Source organism: Mya arenaria, chromosome 11, assembly GCF_026914265.1.
Source record: "Mya arenaria isolate MELC-2E11 chromosome 11, ASM2691426v1".
In the NCBI taxonomy this organism is placed as follows: Eukaryota; Metazoa; Mollusca; class Bivalvia; order Myida; family Myidae; genus Mya; species Mya arenaria.
The window spans coordinates 54,662,114-54,687,909 of record NC_069132.1 but is presented as its reverse complement, the minus strand read 5'-3'; the positions used below and the strand labels follow the sequence as shown (position 1 = coordinate 54,687,909).

At 38.4% G+C, this 25,796-nt stretch overlaps 1 protein-coding gene across 1 annotated transcript in view; it reads right to left on the bottom strand.

The window, feature by feature from the left end:
* Positions 1 to 25,796, bottom strand: part of LOC128208036 (proteasome activator complex subunit 4A-like) — a 75,257-nt gene that overhangs the window by 25,403 nt on the left and 24,058 nt on the right. Inside the window, exons 23-39 of the mRNA XM_052911330.1 lie at positions 25,263 to 25,328; positions 24,509 to 24,564; positions 23,354 to 23,452; positions 22,129 to 22,191; positions 20,838 to 20,933; positions 19,440 to 19,565; positions 18,846 to 19,037; positions 17,406 to 17,542; positions 16,852 to 16,905; positions 16,399 to 16,528; positions 13,194 to 13,567; positions 10,173 to 10,368; positions 9,138 to 9,302; positions 3,872 to 3,976; positions 2,947 to 3,038; positions 1,669 to 1,800; positions 382 to 539 (exon numbers count right to left, since the gene is read on the bottom strand). Coding sequence (XP_052767290.1) covers positions 382 to 539; positions 1,669 to 1,800; positions 2,947 to 3,038; positions 3,872 to 3,976; positions 9,138 to 9,302; positions 10,173 to 10,368; positions 13,194 to 13,567; positions 16,399 to 16,528; positions 16,852 to 16,905; positions 17,406 to 17,542; positions 18,846 to 19,037; positions 19,440 to 19,565; positions 20,838 to 20,933; positions 22,129 to 22,191; positions 23,354 to 23,452; positions 24,509 to 24,564; positions 25,263 to 25,328 — 2,241 coding nt within the window. The remainder of the gene's footprint in view (positions 1 to 381; positions 540 to 1,668; positions 1,801 to 2,946; positions 3,039 to 3,871; positions 3,977 to 9,137; positions 9,303 to 10,172; positions 10,369 to 13,193; positions 13,568 to 16,398; positions 16,529 to 16,851; positions 16,906 to 17,405; positions 17,543 to 18,845; positions 19,038 to 19,439; positions 19,566 to 20,837; positions 20,934 to 22,128; positions 22,192 to 23,353; positions 23,453 to 24,508; positions 24,565 to 25,262; positions 25,329 to 25,796) is intronic.

The following is a 25,796-nucleotide window of genomic DNA, read 5'->3' as shown; positions in this document are numbered from 1 at the left end:
CACAAGTTGTCTTGGTATGTGGAACACATGTGCCAAGTTATTTTAAAATCTGTCCATACAAGGGACAGTTATAGAGCCGGACGGACGGACGGACGGTGCGATTTTAATATGCCCACCTTCGGGGGCATAATAAAAGCATTTCACTTGTAGTTTTAACTTCTAGTCTGCAAGCTGGTTGAAGTCTGGAGATTTGCCACATACACAAAGCATACATTTTATTTTTGGTTTTGAGTAAAATGATTTCAACACAAAAATTGAACTTTTGTTTTTGCATCAACATTATTGAGGGCCTTTAAGGTACAGCAAACAACATAAAATAATTGAATATAAAATATCTTGTTATATCAACAAAACTTAAAAAAATAAATACATCTATTTTACCCCCATTGCCGTTCTTGAGCCGTGCTTCCTCTATGACGAGATCTTGCAGTTTGTTCAGTGTGGGCATGATGGAGTCGATAAACTCTCGCCGCGAATCTCCCCGTGTCTGGGAGGTCGGGAACATCTTGTAGTCGAGGATAAACACGTCCGACAGCAAACTACAGTGAAATAATTTTTTACAAATGGTGAACTACACCAAGAAAAAAAAATTATGAATATTTTCATTTTATTTACATCATTGTTTAATTTTAAGTTTTTGAAACAGTCAAAACCTGTTGGCTTGATATCCCAGAGATCGACCAAAATACAGTCTTCCTGAAATTGTAAAAATTCTGCCTGTCCACCGGACAGGCAAGTCGGACGTTTTTGCCTGTCCGAAAAAATATTTGCCCGTCCGAACAAATATGTCATTAAATAGTATACAAAAAGAGTAAAAAAAAGAGAATATTAACTAGTTTAAACGCTTTCCTGATAAAATTCACAAAAACAGCTATATAAACACTACATGAACATCGTTTAGTAAAAATAAACACACTTAGTCTCGCAAAAAATATTTAAACACCATCGCCATTGAAGTGTTTTCCGGTAATTTGGTCTTCCGGTAATTTTACCAACAGCCGCTGTTTTGACCAAAGCCGAAGCACATGATTCCGTATCGGAAATGGCTGACCTTTGGCGATGTAATGTGATGTCAAATATTAATATTGGATCAACTTACTAACGCCAAGGCAAATAATCAGTTTTTACAGACATTTTGCTTTTAGGTATCTTTTTTCGCTATCTAGTCGTCTCAAAATATGTCGGTCCTCCAGACCATCATCAACAAAAGAGCTGCCTAACCCGGACAAAATTTGCCGAACATGGACCGGCACATTTCGGGAAGACTGTAAATACCTCGAGCCAAGCGGGAATGCTCACATTGAGTATGAAACATCGGTCCTTTACATCAAGTTAGAGCTAGCGAGGAATTTGAGCCTTTCGATATCGAGCCAACAGGTTTTAACTGTAGGTGATGATGTGCAAGTATATTTTGATAAAACAAGAACAGCTGTCTCAAAGATTGTTACAAATATACAGGTCACAAGTGTATCCATTAAACTCCCTGTGCAGTTAAGATTTGAAAGTTAAAAACGCTGTTAACATTAACAAAATTCTGAAGAATCAACCCAATGTCTACCATGCTGTGCAGGGGACATTAAAAAAGGTCTCTTTCATCATCAAAAAACACTACGAACTACATCTGGTTTAATCAGAAAAGTAGTCCCTCTAGCCACATAAAATAGTTACCAGCCAATCCGGTCCCTGACAATCTTGTAGATGTGAGCTAAGTGGGGGGTGAGGTAGGAGAGGAGTCTACTGTGGAGATCGCCGACTCGCCATTCCTGCTGTAACAACGCGTTCTGCAGCATGGACAGACGTCTGGAGAGATATACATAACATGTCAGTTTTCATCACTTATATATCTAGTACTGACTTAAATTTTTCACCAGCTTGGTAACTTGAATTACCTGTAGTATTTTTTGAGTACCCTTTAGTTTTACAAGGCAAATTCAGCTATTCACAGCTCTAATACTGAGAAACAAGAGCTGTCACAGAAACACAGCACTCAACTATTTCACTGCATTTAACTAGAATTCCTCAGTTGAATAATAAAAGGGCCATCAAATGCATAACATGCAAGTTAACTGGTTGGTAGCCCTTGTGTAAAATTTCAATTCAATACATCAAGTAGTTGATGGGATATTAACTTATGCATGTTTACATGCAAAACCAGAATTTCTCATTCAAATAATGGAGGGACATAATTTGCATCATATACAAAATATAGTTGCTGAGATGTTGACTTATGCTCGTTAACATGCAAAACCTTTACCAGAATTTCTAATTCGAATAATAAAGGGCAATAATTTTAATTATTTGCAAAATAAAATAATCTAACTTGATGAATTTAGTAGGTTGAATGGATGAAAAGCATTGCATCAAGTTACAATGCAATGCACCAAGAAGTTGCTGAGGTATTAATTTTTGCTAATATGCAAAACCTTAACCAAGGTATGATGCCAACACTGGGATAAGTAGAACACTGGCCTTCATATTCTTCAAATAGTCTAGATTATAAAATTTTGCACGATGGATGTGTCACTTGTCATAATTTGTTCAAGTAAAGGCTACCATGACCTTGACCTACTGACCCCAATAAAGGTAATCTGCTGACAATAACCAATGTGCATACCAAGTTTAAGTACTCTACATGTAGTCGTTCTTAATTTATTGGTCAGAAACTAAAATGCCTACACATTTTCTAGTAAATGCCACCACAACCTTGACCTACTGACCCCAAATTCAATAAGGGTCATCTATTTATCATGTCCAAAATGCATACCAAGTTTGAAGACTACTTAAAGTGTTTCATAAGTTATTGACCGGTTTGAAAGCGCCCATAAACTTCCTTTTTAAGTATAATCATGTTGAACACATTACCAATTCAGCATATTTCCTTTGTTGCACATGTACATGTAAACTCTAACCCTTATGATATAAAATCACATGACCCAAGTCACCTACCCAGCATCCCCAAAGGAGCCGCCTTCCCCACTCAGTGGGTTGTCCATTACCAGCTCGTAAAACCAGTACGTCTTACGTGGGTCGCGACTCTCCTGTAATACAACATGTGTATGTGTAACATTGTGTAAACCAACGAGAGTGATTAATGTTATGTTGTAATAATGTTAATTTTTAACAAGTTGTTTCATCAGCTCCAAAGGCATTCACAAGATTTCGTAAAATAACTTTGTTCATTAAATAATCAGTTTAGAATAGCAAGTAAAAGTGAAAAAGTATTTTGCTTATTCGAATAAACTGTGACCAAAATAAACCAGCTTGTTTAGAAAATAGGATTACTCCTACCACGTATTTTTGAATTAAAAAAGTGATTTTATGATAACATAAATTTTTTGGCAAGATACGGGCCCATATTCAAAATTATTCTTTTCCTTTTCCTTACAGAATTGCCTCATTCATTACATTCAGTCATTTGGTCATCTATTTTAACTGTTCAATCAAAACGATTGGATTCTGATCTAAAATTTAAGTTAAATCTTAGTTTGATATTGGACATAGCCGCTGATTTGTTACAGTCAGTCTTTCGGTCAACTATTTTTACTGTTCAATCAAAGCGATTGGATTCTGATCTAAAATTTAAGTTAAATCTTAGTTTGATATTGGACATAGCCGCTGATTTATTACAGTCAGTCTTTCGGTCAACTATTTTTACTGTTCAATCAAAGCGATTGGATTCTGATCTAAAATTTAAGTTAAATCTTAGTTTGATATTGGACATAGCCGCTGATTTGTTACAGTCTTTCGGTCAACTATTTTTACTGTCCAATCAAAGCACTTGACTTCTCATCATTAACTAGGATAAATCTTAGCTTGATATTGAACATGGCCTCAAATCAAAACCATCCATAATCAATATCATCCCACTTACCGAGGCAAAGGAAAAGAATGTACACCAGTCCTTCAATGTGGAGTCTGTCAGATTGTTGAGGGCGTTTTTCAGTAGCGGCTTGAGCCACGCCCACAAGGACACAGTCTATAAATAGAATGCAAGATAAGCTGCCATTCTTCCTGCAAAAACTTGCAGAACTTGCAGATTTTACCCTGCTTTGGAAACAAACTGGTCAATTACATACTAGCCGAAAACACCCGAATGTGCATGGTAACAAATCTATCTAAAAATGTAGAAATCTTTTGATGTGTTTATGGCGTTCATCAAATTTATTTTACATATAAATGCATGTGTTAAGCAGAAGGGTATTCTCACTTAACATGTGCCAAATTTCAGAATATAAATGTTCTGTCAAACAGTTGTTATTTCTTATGATTAACCAGAAACAGTAATTCTGACCAGCACAGTGACTTTATTCTGCTAATGTATGTACACAAGCATAAACCATACATAAAGCTCATTGATATTTAAATTTACTTTTTTTACTCCAGTCTTCATTTGGACCATTTTTACAGTCTTGAAAAAGTATTTTTACAGTCTTGAAATAGCATATTATTAAATTTCTACAGAGAGTTAACACTGCAAAATGGAACATTTCGATACCTCATGAAAAATTTCTACCATAATCCTTAAACTGAAACCCCAAGCCCATAGTACCTGTGTATACATTAAGAACCAGTGTTTGGAGCTGTGGGTGATCCCAGCCATGATCTCCATGGCACATCGGTGACTTCAGTCTTACCTGTGTATAGGACCAGTGTTTGGAGCTGCGGATGATCCCAGCCATGATCTCCATGGCACATCGGTGACTTCAGTCTTACCTGTGTATAGGACCAGTGTTTGGAGATGCGAATGATCTCAGCGATGTTCTCAATGGCACATCAGTGCCTTCAGTCTTACCTGTGTATAGGACCAGTGTTTGGAGCCACGGATGATCCCAGCCATGTTCTCCATGGCACATTGGTGACTTCAGTCTTTCCTGTGTATAGGACCAGTGTTTGGAACTGCGGATGATCCCAGCCATGATCTCCATGGCACATCGGAGACTTCAGTCTTACCTGTGTATAGGACCAGTGTTTGGAGCCACAGATGATCCCAGCCATGATCTTCGTGGCACATCAATGCCTTCAGTCTTACCTGTGTATAGGACCAGTGTTTGGAGCCACGGATGAACCCAGCCATGTTCTCCATGGCACATTGGTGACTTCAGTCTTACCTGTGTATAGGACCAGTGTTTGGAGCCACGGATGATCCCAGCCATGTTCTCAATGGCACATTGGTGACTTCAGTCTTTCCTGTGTATAGGACCAGTGTTTGGAGCCACGGATGATCCCAGCCATGATCTCCATGGCACATCGGTGACTTCAGTCTTTCCTGTGTATAGGACCAGTGTTTGGAGCCACGAATGATCCCAGCCATGATCTCCATGGCACATTGGTGACTTCAGTCTTTCCTGTGTATAGGACCAGTGTTTGGAGCCACGGATGATCCCAGCCATGATCTTCATGGCACATCAGTGCCTTCAGTCTTACCTGTGTAAAGGACCAGTGTTTGGAGCCACGGATGATCCCAGCCATGTTCTCAATGGCACATCAGTGCCTTCAGTCTTACCTATGTATAGGACCAGTGTTTGGAGCCACGGATGATCCCAGCCATGTTCTCCATGGCACATTGGTGACTTCAGTCTTTCCTGTGTATAGGACCAGTGTTTGGAGCCAAGGATGATCCCAGCCATGTTCTCAATGGCACATTGGTGACTTCAGTCTTACCTGTGTAAAGGACCAGTGTTTGGAGCCACGGATGATCCCAGCCATGTTCTCAATGGCACATCGGTGACTTCAGTCTTACCTGTGTATAGGACCAGTGTTTGGAGCCACGGATGATCCCAGCCATGTTCTCAGTGGCACATCGGTGCCTTCAGTCTTACCTGTGTAAAGGACCAGTGTTTGGAGCCACGGATGATCCCAGCCATGTTCTCAATGGCACATCGGTGACTTCAGTCTTACCTGTGTATAGGACCAGTGTTTGGAGCCACGGATGATCCCAGCCATGTTCTCAATGGCACATTGGTGACTTCAGTCTTACCTGTGTAAAGGACCAGTGTTTGGAGCCACGGATGATCCCAGCCATGTTCTCAATGGCACATCGGTGCCTTCAGTCTTACCTATGTATAGGACCAGTGTTTGGAACCACGAATGATCCCAGCCATGATCTCCATGGCACATCGGTGACTTCAGTCTTTCCTGTGTATAGGACCAGTGTTTGGAGCCACGGATGATCCCAGTCATGATCTCCATGGCACATAGGTGACTTCAGTCTTACCTGTGTATAGGACCAGTGTTTGGAGCCACGGATGATCCCAGTCATGATCTCCATGGCACATAGGTGACTTCAGTCTTTCCTGTGTATAGGACCAGTGTTTGGAGCCAAGGATGATCCCAGCCATGATCTCCATGGCACATCGGTGACTTCAGTCTTTCCTGTGTATAGGACCAGTGTTTGGAGCCAAGGATGATCCCAGTCATGATCTCCATGGCACATAGGTGACTTCAGTCTTACCTGTGTATAGGACCAGTGTTTGGAGCCAAGGATGATCCCAGCCATGTTCTCAATGGCACATAGGTGACTTCAGTCTTACCTGTGTATAGGACCAGTGTTTGGAGCCAAGGATGATCCCAGCCATGTTCTCCATGGCACATAGGTGACTTCAGTCTTACCTGTGTATAGGACCAGTGTTTGGAGCCAAGGATGATCCCAGTCATGATCTCCATGGCACATAGGTGACTTCAGTCTTACCTGTGTATAGGACCAGTGTTTGGAGCCACGGATGATCCCAGTCATGATCTCCATGGCACATAGGTGACTTCAGTCTTTCCTGTGTATAGGACCAGTGTTTGGAGCCAAGGATGATCCCAGCCATGTTCTCAATGGCACATCGGTGACTTCAGTCTTACCTGTGTATAGGACCAGTGTTTGGAGCCAAGGATGATCCCAGCCATGTTCTCAATGGCACATCGGAGACTTTAGTCTTACCTGTGTATAGGACCAGTGTTTGGAGCCACGGATGATCCCAGCCATGTTCTCAATGGCACATCGGTGACTTAAGTCTTACCTGTGTAAAGGACCAGTGTTTGGAGCCAAGGATGATCCCAGCCATGATCTCCATGGCACATCAGTGCCTTCAGTCTTACCTGTGTATAGGACCAGTGTTTGGAGCCAAGGATGATCCCAGCCATGTTCTCAATGGCACATCGGAGACTTTAGTCTTACCTGTGTATAGGACCAGTGTTTGGAGCCACGGATGATCCCAGCCATGATCTTCATGGCACATAGGTGACTTCAGTCTTTCCTGTGTATAGGACCAGTGTTTGGAGCCAAGGATGATCCCAGCCATGTTCTCAATGGCACATTGGTGACTTCAGTCTTACCTGTGTATAGGACCAGTGTTTGGAGCCAAGGATGATCCCAGCCATGATCTCCATGGCACATAGGTGACTTCAGTCTTACCTGTGTATAGGACCAGTGTTTGGAGCCAAGGATGATCCCAGCCATGATCTCCATGGCACATAGGTGACTTCAGTCTTACCTGTGTATAGGACCAGTGTTTGGAGCCACGGATGATCCCAGCCATGATCTTCATGGCACATAGGTGACTTCAGTCTTACCTGTGTATAGGACCAGTGTTTGGAGCCAAGGATGATCCCAGCCATGACCTCCATGGCACATAGGTGACTTCAGTCTTACCTGTGTATAGGACCAGTGTTTGGAGCCAAGGATGATCCCAGCCATGTTCTCAATGGCACATTGGTGACTTTAGTCTTACCTGTGTATAGGACCAGTGTTTGGAGCCAAGGATGATCCCAGTCATGATCTCCATGGCACATAGGTGACTTCAGTCTTACCTGTGTATAGGACCAGTGTTTGGAGCCACGGATGATCCCAGCCATGATCTCCATGGCACATAGGTGACTTCAGTCTTACCTGTGTATAGGACCAGTGTTTGGAGCCAAGGATGATCCCAGCCATGTTCTCAATGGCACATTGGTGACTTCAGTCTTTCCTGTGTATAGGACCAGTGTTTGGAGCCACGGATGATCCCAGCTATGATCTTCATGGCACATCAGTGCCTTCAGTCTTACCTATGTATAGGACCAGTGTTTGGAACCGCGGATGATCCCAGCCATGATCTCCATGGCACATCGGAGACTTTAGTCTTACCTGTGTATAGGACCAGTGTTTATAGCCGTGGATGATCAGAGACATAATCTCCATGGCACATCGGTGCCTTCAATCTTACCTGTGTATAGGACCAGTGTTTGGAGCCACGGATGATCCCAGCTATGATCTTCATGGCACATCAGTGCCTTCAGTCTTACCTATGTATAGGACCAGTGTTTGGAACCGCGGATGATCCCAGCCATGATCTCCATGGCACATCGGAGACTTCAGTCTTACCTGTGTATAGGGCCAGTGTTTGGAGCCAAGGATGATCCCAGCCATGTTCTCAATGGCACATTGGTGACTTCAGTCTTACCTGTGTATAGGACCAGTGTTTGGAGCCAAGGATGATCCCAGCCATGTTCTCCATGGCACATAGGTGACTTCAGTCTTACCTGTGTATAGGACCAGTGTTTGGAGCCAAGGATGATCCCAGCCATGTTCTCAATGGCACATCGGTGACTTCAGTCTTACCTGTGTATAGGACCAGTGTTTGGAGCCAAGGATGATCCCAGCCATGTTCTCCATGGCACATAGGTGACTTCAGTCTTTCCTGTGTATAGGACCAGTGTTTGGAGCCACGGATGAACCCAGCCATGATCTCCATGGCACATAGGTGACTTCAGTCTTACCTGTGTATAGGACCAGTGTTTGGAGCCACGGATGAACCCAGCCATGATCTCCATGGCACATAGGTGACTTTAGTCTTACCTGTGTATAGGACCAGTGTTTGGAGCCACGGATGAACCCAGCCATGATCTCCATGGCACATCAGTGCCTTCAGTCTTACCTGTGTATAGGACCAGTGTTTGGAGCCAAGGATGATCCCAGCCATGTTCTCAATGGCACATAGGTGACTTCAGTCTTTCCTGTGTATAGGACCAGTGTTTGGAGCCAAGGATGATCCCAGCCATGTTCTCAATGGCACATCAGTGCCTTCAGTCTTACCTGTGTATAGGACCAGTGTTTGGAGCTGTGGATGATCAGAGACATAATCTCCATGGCACATTAGTGACTTCAATCTTACCTGTGTATAGGACCAGTGTTTGGAGCCACGGATAATGCCCGACATAATCTCCATGGCACATCGGTGACTGGAGTCATGTTTGTCATGACTTGTATCACTGATCAGGCGCTCAATGTGGGGCTTGAAAGACGGCAGGAGGCTGTCACCAAAGTTCCGGAACAAACCCTAAAGGGCATAGAAATAAAATTGTCAACCTATTTAACACCGAACTACATGCAGATCTATATTTACACTCTCGTAAAACTTTCAAAACACTGATACAATGGTTAATTAGCAAGCACTGCACTAGTAAAATGCTTTCGGGCTCGCTAAAATACTGGATTTTATATAGCAGGGCTTAGCAAAATATTTTGATGTCAAGTCAAAGAATTTGGGCTTCATTTAGATTTTTTACTTTAATTTCTCATTATTGGATAAAATTCCTCATCATTTTGTTTAAACATAGAGAAAATATATTATACATGTAATAATGTGAAATAATTTGAAGCAGTTCTATATTTCATCTTTTGTTGTTGAAGGAACCTCTTTCCTTTCACCTGTTACCAGAAAGAACTTGGAGCCATATTCAATATGAAACTAAGATTCAACTTTAATTTAAGATCAGAATTCAAGTGCTTTGATTGGACAGTAAAAATAGTTGACCAATAGACTGAATGTAATCAATCGGGCATTTCTTAGGATAAGGATAGAAATTATACTAAATATGGAGCCCTGGGCCGTATTCAATACGCCACTCAAGAGATTGAACTTAAATTTAAGATAAGAAACTGAGTGTTTTGATTGGCCTGTATATTTAGCTGACCAATAGGCTGAATGGAATCACTGAGGCATGTCTAAGGATAAGGATAAATCAATATTGAATACTGGCCCAGGGCCCGTATTCAAAAACCACCTTAAATTTCACTTAATTTTAAGATAAAAGATAGTGTTTTGATTGGACAGTAAAAATAGTTGACAAATGGACTAAATGGAATCACGAAAGTCGTGTCTAAGGAAAAGGATAAGAATTATATTAAATATGGGCCATGAACTTACCTTAAATAGCACCATTTTCTTGAAACCAAATTTATCTCTGCCCTTATTTTCTTCCAGGGCTAAAAAGTCGACTAGTTTTGTCACAAATTCTGGGTTGGTAAATGCATCATAGATAATCTTTTCTCCCTCTGTTAAATCTTGTCTGTCCCTGTTTAGCTTCGGTTGTTCTGATTTCGGGGCGTAGGTTTTTAGATCCCTGAAACAACAGAGTGGTTGACTGTCATGTTATTTTCTAAGTACATATATGACCAGGGGCCATAATTAATATACATGTAATTTAAAGATGCACTCTTTTGCCAAATCAGATTTACCACAATTAATACATGTCGAAAACAATGGTTTCTATGAAAGATACCAAGTTTAATTTGAAAGAAACCTGCCTAAAAACACGGTATTTCTACCTTATCGGACCCTAGTAGATCAGGGTTAATCTGTTACCATTCACCAATCATTTAACATTTTTGGGTTTTCAGCTATTAAACAGTGAAAATCATGTTATCAGTAATTAATATTTTCCATAAATGCATTATTAAGTAAGTAGTTAAAGGTTTATCTGTCAAAATTTATGTATGTTATGCATGTGTATGTATTGATTTTGAATAAGAGTGTTACTTTAAATACAAAATGCATAAATGTCTAAAATGGCTGAACATATTTAATATATATTTGAACTGTTATTTATATGAAATAAAACTTTTCAATATCTAACTGCAAATGAAAAGTATTAAATATAAATCCCCTAATCTAAAAATAGGTAGAATTGTTAGTGAATGTTTGGGAAAATTGTAGACCAGATTTTTGTGTAACACAACACATTTCTTTTCAACATATATACTCAAAACATTGCTTTAATCATAGAACAAGCAAAACAATAACCCATGCTTGAGAGATTTAAGATTAACAAGAGATGTTTGTCAAACATTATGCCCCCCCTGAGCGCCATGTTGTCAGGATTATATGGACAATTGAATGAAATATGCATGGACCGAAATGACAGCTGATTTGTTGCTGTTTTAAGATTATGACCATTAAAGTGTGAGGATAAAGTGTGTTATGACCGTCATGACCTTTGACTCTATGAACTCAAAATCCAGAGTCATTAGCTGGTCACCAGAAACCTAAATGTCAAGTTTGAGGGCCATGGGTGCAGGCATTGTCAAGTTATCAAAAGACAAGTTTTTTTTTTGTTCAAGGTCACTGTGACCTTGACCTTTGACCCAATGACCCCTTAAATCATAAGGGGTCATCTACAAGTCAGATGCAACTCCAAGTCAAGTTTGAAGGCCATGGGTTCAGGCATTGTTGAGTTATCACTCGGACAACCTTTTACCATTCAAGATCACTGTGACCTTGACCTTTGGCTCTATGAATCCTAAAATCAATAAGGGTGATCTACTGGTCAGGCTTAACATCCATGTCAAGTTTAATGATCATAGGTTCAGGCATTGTTGAGATATCATTGGGGGAAGATTTGTTAACTTTTTTGCATTAAAGGTTACTGTGACATTGACCTTGCCCTGATGACCCCCAAAGTCGATAGGGGTCATCTACTTGGCAGGTCCAACCTTCATGTCAAGTTTGATGACCATAGGTCCAAGAATTGTTGAGTTTGCTTTCAAGGTCACTGTGACCTTGACCTTTGACCCCTTAAATCAATAGGGGTCATCTACTTGTCAGGCCCAACCTCCAAGTCAAGTTTGAGGGCCATGGGTGCAGGCATTGTTGAGTTATCACTTGGACAACCTTTTATCATTCAAGGTCACTGTGACCTTGACCTTTGGCCCAATGACCCATAAAATTAATAGGGACAATCTTCTGGCCAGGCTCAACCTCCAAATCAAGTTTGAGGGCCATGGGTGCAGCCATTGTCAAGCTATCACTCGGATAACCTTTTACCATTCCAGGTCACTGTGACCTTGACCTTTGGCCCAATGACCCCTTAAATCAATAGGGACCATCTTCTGGCCAGGCCCAACCTCCAAGTCAAGTTTGAGGGCCATGGGTGCAGGCATTGTCGAGTTATCACTCGGACAACCTTTTACCATTCCAGGTCACTGTGACCTTGACCTTTGGCCAGATGATCCCCAAAAACCATAGGGGTCATCTCCTGGTCAGGGCCAACCTCCAAGTCAAGTTTGAGGGCCATGGGTGCAGGCATTGTTGAGTTATCACTCAAACAACCTTTTACCATTCAAGGTCACTGTGACCTTGACCTTTGGCCCAATGACACCCAAAAACAATAGGGGTCATCTACCGGTCAGGCCCAACCTCCAAGTCAAGTTTGAGGGCCATGGGTGCAGGCATTGTTGAGTTATCACTCGATCAACCTTTTACCATTCAAGGTCACTGTGACCTTGACCTTTGAGCCCAAAAAACAATAGGGGTCAGCTACTGGTCAGGCCCAACCTCCAAGTCAAGTTTGAGGGCCATGGGTGCAGGCATTGTCACGTTATCACTCGGACAACCTTTTACCATTCAAGGTCACTGTGACCTTGACCTTTGGGCTGATGACCCCCAAAAACAATAGGGGTCATCTACTGGTCAGGCCCAACCTCCATGTCAAGTTTGAGGGCCATGGGTGCAGGCATTGTTGAGTTATCACTCGGACAAGCTTTAAAATTATTTTACCATTAAAGGTCACTGTGACCTTGACCTTTGACCCGATGACCCCCAAAGTCAATAGGGTTCATCTACTGGTCAGGCCCAACCTTCATGTGAAGTTTGATGACCATACGTCCAGGAATTGTTGAGTTATCACTCGGACAAGCTTTGGTCTACCGACGGACCGACCGACCGACCGACCGACCAACATGCCTGTGCAAAGCAATATACCCCTCTTCTTCGAAGGGGGGCATAACAATGAAAATCCCCTTTTAATGTAATAACTCCCTGGTTTTCGGCGCAAAATCTCCTAGAAAGCATTCCAGACAAAAGGCATCCATAGTATAAGCATTTAAATATGCAGAAAACAAAATATGCAAAGTATTTAGTAATATATCTTTTCAAAGTATGATTGCTTACTTCGGCCACGAGTAGTACCCCCAGTGAGTTTTCTCGATCACCGACAGGCCCTCCCATTTCTCCTGTGTGTCTGGTAAATCCTTGCTGTTGTATGTATGCCACACATTATCTGCCCTGTAGCCTGGTCTAAAGTACCCCGTCCCATGTGGGGGTATCTCCCCACCCCTCACATCTCCTCCAGAGGATAAGGAAGAGTCACTAGGGCTAAGGTTACAGTCCACTGATTGATTTGGTATATGCTGCTGGTGAGTGGTTGCTTCCCCTGGAATAAACTTTGTTGAAGATTTCGCCGCCTCTTTCAAGGGGTCTACGGTGATTTTCTTGTGTTTCCTCTTCATTTGCTTCTGTATCGACATCAGGCTCATGATACTGATCTATAAGTAGTCAAATTATTAGGTTTTATGTTTACTGGTGAAGAAGAAATTGCAATGAACATGTACTTTGTCTTTTTTCACAATTTATAATTACAAACATACTTGACATAACTCCAAAGATTAAGTGATAATCTATGATGTTGTTCGGAACTATATCAAACTGTTCCTTATAAAGTAAGATAAAACTAGCCTTTCATGAGTTATCGTCCGGAAACTGTTTTTCTATTTTTAGTAACAGTGACCTTGACCTTGGCCCCAGCAGCCCCGATATCAAACTTGACCTGTATCTTCTGATGTTACACCTGTGTACCAAAAATTGTTCAAATCTGTCTAGCCTTTCATGAGTTATCGTCCGGAAACCGTTTTTCTATTTTTAGTAACCGTGACCTTGACCTTGGCCCCACCAGCCCTAATATCAAACTTGACCTGTATCTTCTAATGTTACACCTGTGTACCAAAAATTGTTCAAATCTGTAAGCCTTTCATGATTTATCATCCGGAAACCGTTTTTCTATTTTTAGTAACAGTGACCTTGACTTTGGCCCCACCAGCCCCAATATCGAACTTGAGCTGTATCTTCTGATGTTACACCTGTGTACCAAAAATTGTTCAAATCTGTCAGGCCTTTCATGAGTTATCGTCCGGAAACCGTTTTTCTATTTTTAGTAACAGTGACCTTGACCTTGGCCCCACCAGCCCCAATATCGAACTTGACCTATATCTTCTGATGTTACACCTGTGTACCAAACTGTATCTTCTGATGTTACACCTGTGTACCAAAAATTGTTCAAATCTGTCTAGCCTTTCATGAGTTATTGTCCGAAAACTGTTTTTCTATTTTTAGTAACAATGACCTTGACCTTGGCCCCACCAGCCCCAATATCGAACTTGACCTGTATCTTCTGATGTTACACCTGTGTACCAAAAATTGTTCAAATCTGTCTAGCCTTTCATGAGTTATCGTCCGGAAACCGTTTTTCTATTTTTAGTAACAACTAGACAAAGCTGTATAATTTTTGCCTATTTTAACTTATTCAGGGGCCATAATTGGAGACATGATCATGTGATTCCAACCACAATCACAGGGGCAAATGTTCTCACCATGGCTAAAAGTTTGAAAAAGATTCATTCAAAAATGACACAGGAGTAGGACGAACAAAACTAATTTTACCCAATTTAACTCATTAAGGGGCCACAACTCCACTCAGGATCATGTGACTCCCACCAAATTCATGGAGGCAAAGGTTTACATCATGGCCATTAATATTTGAAAGTTTGAAAAAGATTTGCTCAATAGCTTCAAAGAAGAATCCTGGACAAAGCTAATTTTGCCCAATTTAACTCATTAAGGGGCCACAACTCCACTCAGGATCATGCGACTCTGACCAAATCCACGGAGGCACAGGTTTACATCATGGTCATTAATATTTGAAAGTTTGAAAAAGATTTGTTCAATAACGACAAAGATGAATCCCGGACAAAAAAAAAAACGGACGGACAGACGGACGGACAACCCGATTCCAGTATACCCCCCCAAACTTTGTTTTGGGGGGTATAATGAACTGTTAAAAAGTAAGATAAAATAAGAGTGGGGATACTTCTTAATTAACAAGATTTCTAGAACATTTTTTATTTTTAATTCTTAAAACAAAATTCCTTGTGTATGTGCATTTTGTAAGTCTTAGAAATCTCCTTGCGCATGTAAATGGTGATTTGTACTGTATCACCTTGATTACGTAAAGAGAGTGATTTGTAATGTATCACCTTGTCTATGTAGAGTGTGATTTGTAATGTATCACCTTGCATATGTAGAGTGTGATTTGTAATGTATCACCTTGCGTATGTAAAGTGTGATTTGTAATGTATCACCTTACATATGTAGAGTGTGATTTTTAATGTATCACCTTGCGAATGCAGAGTGTGATTTGTAATGTATCACCTTACATATGTAAAGTGTGATTTGTAATGTATCACCGTATGTAGAGTGTGATTTGTAATGTATCACCTTACATATGTAGAGTGTGATTTTTAATGTATCACCGTATATAGAGTGTGATTTGTAATGTATCAACTTGCCTATGTAGAGAGTGATTTGTAATGTATCACCTTGCATATGCAGAGTGTGATTTGTAATGTATCACCTTGCCTATGCAGAGTGTGATTTTTAATGTATCACCTTGGGTATGTAGAGTGTGATTTGTAATATTTCACCTTGCATATATAGAGTGTGATTTGTAATGTATCACCTTGCGAATGCAGAGTGTGATTTGTAATGTATCACCTTACATATGTAAAGTGTGATTTGTAATGTATCACCGTATGTAGAGTGTGATTTGTAATGTAACACCTTACATATGTAGAGTGTGATTTTTAATGTATCACCGTATATAGAGAGTGATTTGTAATGTATCAACTTGCCTATGTAGAGAGTGATTTGTAATGTATCACCTTGCATATGCAGAGTGTGATTTGTAATGTATCACCTTGGGTATGTAGAGTGTGATTTGTAATATTTCACCTTGCGTTTATAGAGTGTGATTTGTAATGTATCACCTTGCGTATGTAGAGTGTGATTTTTAATGTTTCACCTTGTGTATGTAGAGTGTGATTTGTAATGTATCACCTTGCGTATGTAGAGTGTGATTTGTAATGTATCACCTTGCGTATGTTTAGTGTGATTTGTAATGTTTCACCTTGCGTATGTAGAGTGTGATTTGTAATGTATCACCTTGAGTGTGTAGAGTGTGATATGTAATGTATCTCCTTGAATATGAAGTGTGATTTGTAATATGTCACCTTGCATATGTAAAGTTTGATTTGTAATGTATCACCTTGCGTATGTAGAGGGTATCACTGACACAGGAATTAGTGAGCAGCTCCACCAGGCAGGGCGGGGTGGGCGTGTCATGACGTAACAACAGGTTCAACAGATCCAGTGCTATCTGACTAAACTTCCACGTCCTAGAAAGCAAGAAAAGATGATACATGTGTACTGAATACTGATCTACAGACCTTTATTAAAGCTTTTTTTTTGTAGACGTATATTCTGACAACAAATGATATGGATGAAGACTTAAACAACATTAATAGCAGTTTCAGTTACATGCCCTTGGCCGGTCCCTAGAATATCGAGTCATCGAGTTTCGACTGTGTCTTTTTTTCCTTTGAGTTATGGCAAAGGTCAAAGTTTTTGCACAATGACAACGGCACCATGGATTTTTTTCAGCAAAAATACAGACATGTTTACAATTGATCCTAAAAAAAATTGGATCTAATTCACTTACAGCTGTCCTCCTTTCACCATGGAAACCATCTTCTCCACTAAATCTGTGTACATTCTGCAAAAAAAAAAACAATGGCAAAATTTTATTCTTTTGCTTGGTATTAAATTTTTGTACATTTCAGTAATTCAGTAATGCAAAAATAACAATGACCTTCACCACATCAGGCGTTTTTGTGCCCATTTCAGGAAAAAGTTCCGAGACATCATGGGAAAATTTGCATCACCAAAAATGGTATTTTGAGATTAAAAAAACTTAATATTGCATACTGTTCTCTGAATTTACTAAAAACAATGATTTCCGAATTAAAATCACCAAAACTTGACATCAAACAATTCATTAAGATGTTGAATAAACAATCACAGGTAAAATGACTTTCATAACCTTTTTTTTTTTACTTTAGTTTGGGATTTTTTTTCTCCAGATTGGGAAAAATATCATATATTTTGCTAGTGGAATGGGTCAGATAGTCGGACCCATGAGAACTATAGAAAAAGGTCTGCACATGCAATTTATGTACATGTATCACAAAACACTACAGAACTAGTCTTACTTACGTGAAAGACTTTTCGTTTCTGTCCACCTCAAACTGAAGTGCGGATTGAGACTCAACCTCGCTACAAGGGGACTCTGTTGGGGCGGGAACACCCGACTGTAACAACCTACCAGCTGCCTCTATGCTGGCTTGATTCACCTGAAATAAAAATGTGATATAGTTTTGGACTTTGTTTGGTTTATACTAATTAATTTAGCTCGATTGAGAAGACAGGTCGAGGGGTGAAAGCAAAAAGGTTCAATCTTCTTCTTTATTCAATATAACTTAGAACCTTTTCGCATTCACCCCTCAAAGGTGAAAGCTGATACGAATAACTCTCGAGTCTGTTTCCTGGGCAGAAACAAGTACTGTGTCATTTTTGAGAAGCCATAAGATGGTACTCCTGTTGGGGATCGAACCCACAACCTTGTGGGTGAGAGGCAGATATCTTAACCACTAGACCACTCTCACACCGGATTAGTATGTCCTCGTGCAAAGGACAACTGAAACTCACATAATTTTTTCTGTGTAATTATTCATAATTTGTAATGTCAGTAAATATACGTTTGAGCATGTATATTCCCAGAGGCCAGACGGTTATTGTCAAACTGTCCACATACTGAGTGTGTCCACAAAAGAATTGTAATCCAAACTTAAAAGTATCTTGCTTAGGTAAAACACAAAAGCAGTAATTGGAAATTGCTGTCACTTTACTGTAGCAAAAACATATTTTATGTAATTTGGGTTAAATTCTCAACTTTTTCAACAAAATCTAATCAAATTTACCAGATTGCACTAGGGAGTCATATTAATTTTGCAAACGCTGCACATTTTAAATTAATGAAACACTAAAATTGAATATCCAGTAGTCTTTAAAGAAATTGTCCAAGAAACAACTCAACAATTAAGTTTTTAAAAATGATCTGCTCAAATGGGAACAATATACTTTGGCGGAAATATTTACGGAATAGGTAAAAAGTCTCTATGATATTAAGTCATCGAAATCAGACTTTTAATTGAACAAGTCCAAATTCTTAAACCTAAATCTTGTTATAAATAACAAGCCCGACAAGCATTTTACCAGTGCAGGTGCTTAATTTGAGCAATGGTTACCATCATATAAAATATCTTAAACGACAGCACTCAATTTCTCAGAACGTTTTAAGTCCCTTATAACAGGATTAAGCTAAACTCACTATTTTTGACTTTCAATATTTTGCATAATATTTACTTCTTAATACTTTAGATAGGAATTGTCTTTATTATATTCACAAAAAAAAACATTTTTTATTAATCAAAATCATATTTAAGTGTGTATTTTGACTTACTGAAATAAGCCTATTAAGTTTAAAAACTTTTGAGAAAATGGGGCCTATTCAACAGGTCAAGTGCGTAATATTCATCAAACATGATATAACATTTATTCATTTTCATCTATGACCAAAATCAAATCTCAACAAACCTCCAGCTTGATGGCAGTGGTCTCTGAATTTTTCACTGTTTTGTTGATGATGTTGTCTATGAGAGCAAGGATGGATGGCTTCTCAGACTGCTGGGCCTGTGTAAGCGCCGGCCAGATGCGTGAGATGACCTCCCAGCTTCGCTTTGTCGCAATACAGCTCTTTCTGGTACCCAGCAGAATGTACAACACACCCTAGAGAATGGGAACCAGAATCAGGTAACGGATCATAAGGTTGGCAGAAGTATTTTTTTTTTAATAAAATATCAACCTAGCACCATTAGTGTCCATTAAGACCTGGGAGTAGGATTGTTATTGGTCCCAGCTCAAACCAAACTTTTTTGGTAACAATTGACATTTGATTATAACAGAAACTCCATTTGGAGCAGGGCAAGGAAATTGAAGGACTATTTCAGAAAATACAACCAAGTTTAAAGCAATTTTCAAGGCAAAATAGAAATTTCTAAGTTCTGGGGGGTTTTGAAAAATTTAACGACTTATCATCCAGCAGCCTAGAATTCAAGAACTCTTTGAATGTGTAAACAGCATAAATTGGCATCAGCCTATATAGTGCTCCAATTAAAATCGCAAACTTACCTGGAACTGATGTTCTGGAGTGTCACTGTTCGTGAGGCGCTCAACAATTCCGTCCAGCAAACTGCGATACGAGTATGGATAGTGGTTGAAAAACAGGCCCAACATTGCCTGTGACTTCTTACGAACCTGGAGGTGGACGGAATGGTGATAGAATGGTTAATTATTGCTCAAGTGATGACATGTAAATGAATATGCATATGAAAAAAAAAAAAACTGAGCTCAAAAAGTGATGGTAATTTTAAAAACTATTCTTATCATCAATTTCAATTCAAATTTAACATGGCCTTTTTTATTTGGGACAAAAATAGAACAACAAACTAAATTTCCTCTGAATTTTAAACACATACATTACATACCATTCAACAACCTTTCATTATCTTTCAGAATATGACAAATGATCTGGGGCTGAATTCAATAAACACCTTAGATTTCACTAAAATTCAAAATTTGAATCCAAGCGTTTTGATTGGACTGTAAAAATAACTGGCCAATGGACTGACTGAAATCACTGAGGCGTGTCTAAGAACAAGGATAAGAATGATATTGTAACGGCCCCTGGGAACTACAGGGGCAGTACTCAATATTATTCTTATCCTTATCATTATGCCAGAAAAAGAATTCAGTCTATCGGCTAGTTATTTTTACAGTCCAACCAAAACAGGGAGATTCTATTCTTAAACTAGAGTTAGATCTGAGCTGGTTATTAGGTAAGTTGGTCGATTACTATTTATCAAAATATCTCTAATAGTAATCAACCAACAAATACTTATTTTTCTTAAAATTCACTCATTTTTCCAAAATTCGAAGTGGCACAATCCCTATTTTAACTGCCCATTTTGGCCAGCAGCCAGTTCTTGAGAATGAGAACACTGTTTGTTAAAGGGGCTGGGCTGTCTCACGTATTGGCACCAAGATTTTTTTTTTTTCTGTAACAAATCTCAGGACAATTATCTAATAGAATGTGTTACTCTTCGATATCATAATTGTTAACAAAGTACCAAAATCTGACAATTTTTTTTTGTCGGAGACCGGGTTCGAACCCGTGTCGCCAAAACTGTAGTCCAGCGTCATACTCACTGAGCTACAAAGGCTTACTCTAATCGCGTGACATAATTAAGCTATACACCTACCTTGATAATATCACCTGAAAACACCGACTAGCCAATCACGCATAAGGAATGAATTCTACCTGGTAAACATACTCAGTAATCTTTTCTTAATGGAAAAATATGAAAAAACTGCTAAACTTAAATAAATTGTAAACTATGTGGTACTTCAGTTAGTAAGTTTCAATGCATTGTACACATCGATGCCAAGTTTTTGACAATTTATTTTCTTTTTTGCTATTTTATCATACGTGAGACAGCCCCTTTCAGTGTACTGCCATGGTGTTTATACCTCGCTGTATCTGCTGATAGAAAGAGTGTACAAGTCCTCCAGCATGTCCTGATGAGGACGCGTGAACGAACGGTCTGTCTTTTGTAAGCACCGCATCTGAAAAAGGAAAACATGTTGATTACTTTAAATGCTAATAAGTTTTCTTCTGCTCGTCTGCATTTTTTTATTAAAAAAGATGACAAGCTAATAAATGGAGTCAACAAAACAAACGCTATTCATTTTATTTATACATATTGGATAAAGATGTGACTTAGTAGATCAGTATTACTGTGAGCAACATTGATCGTTTTATTCGTATTCATGTTTTATTTTAATGATGGATAAAAAAATAATCTTGTAATCTGCATAATTTTAAGTATTTTCAAAGACAGACCTATCAATACTTAAATAAATAAATAATGCTTTCAGAGCTAAATAGCGGTTCTGTCTGGCTTAATCTTAATATAGCCTGAAGTTAATCTGGCTAGCCCATGTCAGGTTAGCACACTTGTTACTCACCAATGCTTTCCAGTTTGTTTACCGAGAGTTAGGTTTAGTTTAAACTTTATTTATTTTACAATGATTGTGAAAAAAGTTATATTAACTTAAACTAAGTCATGCTCATTTGCACGATGTTGTGCAAGAGTGTGCTCTTGTGTGGTGGGGGAAACTGAAGAATCAGGAGAAAACCCACTTAACAGGCATGACGACCACCAACCTACCTCAAATCCAACCTGGGCTGCCTTGGTGAGTATTGAGTGCACTAACCACTGGGCTAACCGGTAGAGGTGCAACGATTTGCTCCGATGATTCGAAAAACCGGTTTTAAACTCGCTAATTTGAAATGATATGGAAACCCCAAACCCCAAAGAGTCTGGTTTGTGACCACCAAGCTGGGCAAGAGGCTAATCTCTGGGTACCCTTGTTTCCGACACAATACAACACCACAATCGAGCATAACATCGTAAGTGACCAGAGTAATTAATACAAGAGCACCAAGTAGCAAATGCCAAGGCTTGTCTGTTGATTTTCAATTGTAAAAGGGGCATAACTCAACAATTATGAAATCCAGAGTTATGGGCCTAACTGTACATTTGGAGATCTTCAAGCTTTTTTTTTTAAATTATGGCTGAAGTTTAAGGTTTTGCACACTGATTACCCACAACGACGTGAAAGCTAGGAAAATGCTTTGACTTTTTTTCCTCCGAAAAATAGAAGGGCTAATAATGTTGAAATAGCAATTTTTTACAATCGTTGTAAAATGAATAATTTCAAGATTTTCTTAATCTACATGACATATTGTGTATGTTACCTGGTGTTGAAGGAGTACTCTGTCAACTAGTAATGCACGCAGGTGTTTCTTCCCTCCCCGCATCTAAAATACAATACTCGGACATTAAGAAACAGGAGTTTCTAAGTTTACATACATTGAATGATCTTCAGATAAATATAGCAATGCAACAACCAATTGTACACAACTTTGATAAGTTGTCCACAGGTATACTGTTGGCTAGTTGAATCATTAAAACTATCTCATTGGTTTGTAGTTATAATACCATAAATATTGACCAATCAATTAACATTTTGGATAACTTGGATAAACCAAAAATGTAAGTAGTTTATACGATATGCTACACCAGCAAAGTGAATAAAAAGGTTATCTTTCTGGTTTAGTCAAGTTCATTGATTGGTCAATAATTATCAATTTTAACCAATCAAATCATCTAAAAGTGTAAACAAGCAATAAACTGTGGACAACTGATCTTACTTTTATACAACTGGTTGCATATATTTAAGGTTATGAGCTATTTTTGTATGTCCCACTTTAACAAAAAAACAACAACTAAAAAAATTAACACAATGACTTTAAGCAAAAAGTAAATATGGCATCATTTCCTGTGACTTAAAATGGAATGGTGAAGCCAATCGTGTGACATGTTTTAACATTGTATGGTACTGTAAAGGTAGTCAGTGGTCAACATTATATTTTCTCCAATGCGAAGACAGTATTTCTCTAGTTTTTCAATACATTAATTTCAGTAAATCAGCAGTCAGCCTCTATCTATTTTAATCAAGCAGTTGATATGTACAGTGGCTGACCCAGTTACTGGGTAGTTTACACCAAATAATGTAGAGCACTAAAAAACTTGAAGATTTTTAGCGTGACCTTACCCAAAATAAATGCTTATGTGACTGTGTCGCATCAAACCATTTATTTTTTGTAAGGAAATTGTAATATGAATATGTTTGACATACAGCCAAAAGTCAGTTATCTCAAATATTACCTGTAAGACCTGTCAAAGAAATTTTCAATGAAACTATCAACAATTAGAAAAGTTACGCATCATGGTGTCAGTTGATCAGATTACACACACTGGATAAACATGTAACTTATCTTACAAAAATCGAATATCTAAAACATTAACTGTAAGACCCGTTTTTACTTGTCATGGTTCAATGAAATTACCAACAATTAGAAAGGGTACGCCACATGGCGACAGTCAATCAGATAACACAGGAACTGGATAAACATGTACCTTGTCCTCAAGTGCCCTTTTCACAGCATGGAAACTTTTCCAGCGATTTTCGAAATCCATCTCTGATGTTCCGTGGAAAAACAAGATGGATTCATAGATCTGAAATTGGATGTTGTTTTTTTGTCCTCTATTGTTCTTAATCTTTAAGCATATTCTCAAAAGAAAGCTGTGGAGTACCATCACTCAACAATTATTGGAACCAGAGTTACACTACTGGGTCCATATATCACAAAAATACTTAAGTCTCAATCTCAGCTTAATTTACCACAAAAAAGCAAAGTACGATTCAAAATCTTGCATTTTTTTATACTTTTTGAAAAGGTATGTTCATCTTAAATGTGTTGATAAAAAGTTTTTGTCAATATTTCAAAGAAAACTAATTCTAGAACAAAAAGGATAATTGTTGTTTAAAAACAATAAATTTTACTCAAATACATTTTTTGTCTGTAGAATATTTTTCCCTTGGAATCTATAGAGTTTTTAATTAACATATATTCTATGAGAGAATGCGCTTTTATTAGGTGTAAAAACTTATAAGATTTTTTATAACGTTTGATGCTATGCGATAAAATGAGTTGAGTCTAAGAGTGAGATTTGACTTGAGTACTTTTGTGATACTGGGGCGTGGACTTTTAAAATGTCCCTGTCTGGAATGTGGCAAAAAAGCATGCAACAAAATATATCATTCATGTCATTTATAGCTTCTAAATGTTAGATTACTATGTTGTATTGGCATAATACAAAATGTTAAGTCAATAATTTTATTTCATAAAAACATATATTACTTTAACAGGATATTAAAAATGTATTCATTTTCTGAAGTGAGAATAAAGCTGCACTCTCACAGATTGACTGTTTTGACAACTTTTTTTATTTTTTGTCTCTGAATGAACCAATTTTTGTGTTGAAGTCTGGAAACCAGTAATACAAGACTGCTGACAAAAATTCAGATTGCATTTTTCATATTTACATTCCAAAATATATGCCTAATGCCATTAAATCATTTTTTTCTTATACTTTTGTCTGCAGTCTTAAATAACCGATTCTCACACATTTACGAAAAAAATTGTCGTTTCAAGATGATTTTTTCAAAAGTTGTCATAACAGCCAATCTGTGAGAGTGAAGCTTTAAACCCTACACACATACATACATACCTGGAGGACTTTATTAAGTCCCTTTGTATCATCTTCGCAACAGGACAACATGTGCTCTGCAGGGAGAGAAAACAAAAACTTGAGCACAAACAGATGCAAAATGGAGCAACCGTATCTTTTTTCTGTGCCTCATGATTAAAAATAAATACCTTAGGCGACTATAAATTAATTGCTAGATTTTCATCGCATTTTTTCCTGCGAATATGCTGAATAAAAGTGGTAGGGCACGCGAGCAAATTCGCTGGCGCTTCTCAGTCATTTGCACGCTAGCACTACTGCGTTCATACAGTATAAACACAAAAAAAAATGTGATCAACACTTATATTTACATTTACAAAAAATATTCATAGCTATTAAGAATTAATAGTATCTTCTGCAAATTAGTATTTGTTCTTAAAGGTGTAACGGACAGCATACGTTTGTATAAAGGAATAGCTTATTTTTGTAACGTCATATATCATTGGTTTAATGAAGTTGTGTTTATCCAATCAGAGTGCAATATTGAAGTCAATGACAATAAAAATGACGTCATAACTACTTGCATGTAATACAATATGAACGTCAAGTTTTATCTACACAAAGGACTAGGAGAATGTAAATATTCTAATTTGAAAGTCTTTACTGTGGCGGGTAGTATGGTTCAATGGAATAGCACTCATTATGGTAACATGTGCTGTAAACCAAAATAAATAATTATGTTTTTGCGTGTGGATATTTTTACTTATAAAGGCTTCATTTCGATATATCAACTTACTCAGCAGTGGTCTGATGGCATCCATGACAACAGTCCTGGCATTCTGTCCACCTTTCAGGGTCACCTCTGCAAGTAGCAGTCAACAGTTACAGAAAAAGGGCACTCAACATAAAAACATATGTCACAACTAAAATATGGTAGCAGTCTAGTATTTCCTATTCATTGACCAGGTCTCTAATGTCAAACAAAAAAATCAGAAGATAAAAAACTATAATTATAATTTATATGAACATTATTTCAAGGTTTGGAGTCCAAAGGTTTAAGACAAAACCCAGAAACCTCGATTTCAACCCTTGTTCAGTTGAAACTTGTTCAGTTGAAAAGCAATTACTTTGGCGACTAATGAATTCACAGATTTTAATACCTGCGTGATGTAAATATCCACTTGAGTACAATATGCAGACTTCAGGACCCGATTTCTCAAAACTTCTTAAGTCCTTTATAGCACGATTAAGCTAAGCTCTCTATTTTTAATTTTAAATAATTTATGTTATACTTACCTTCTAAAGAGTTTTTATACTTTCGAAAGGAATT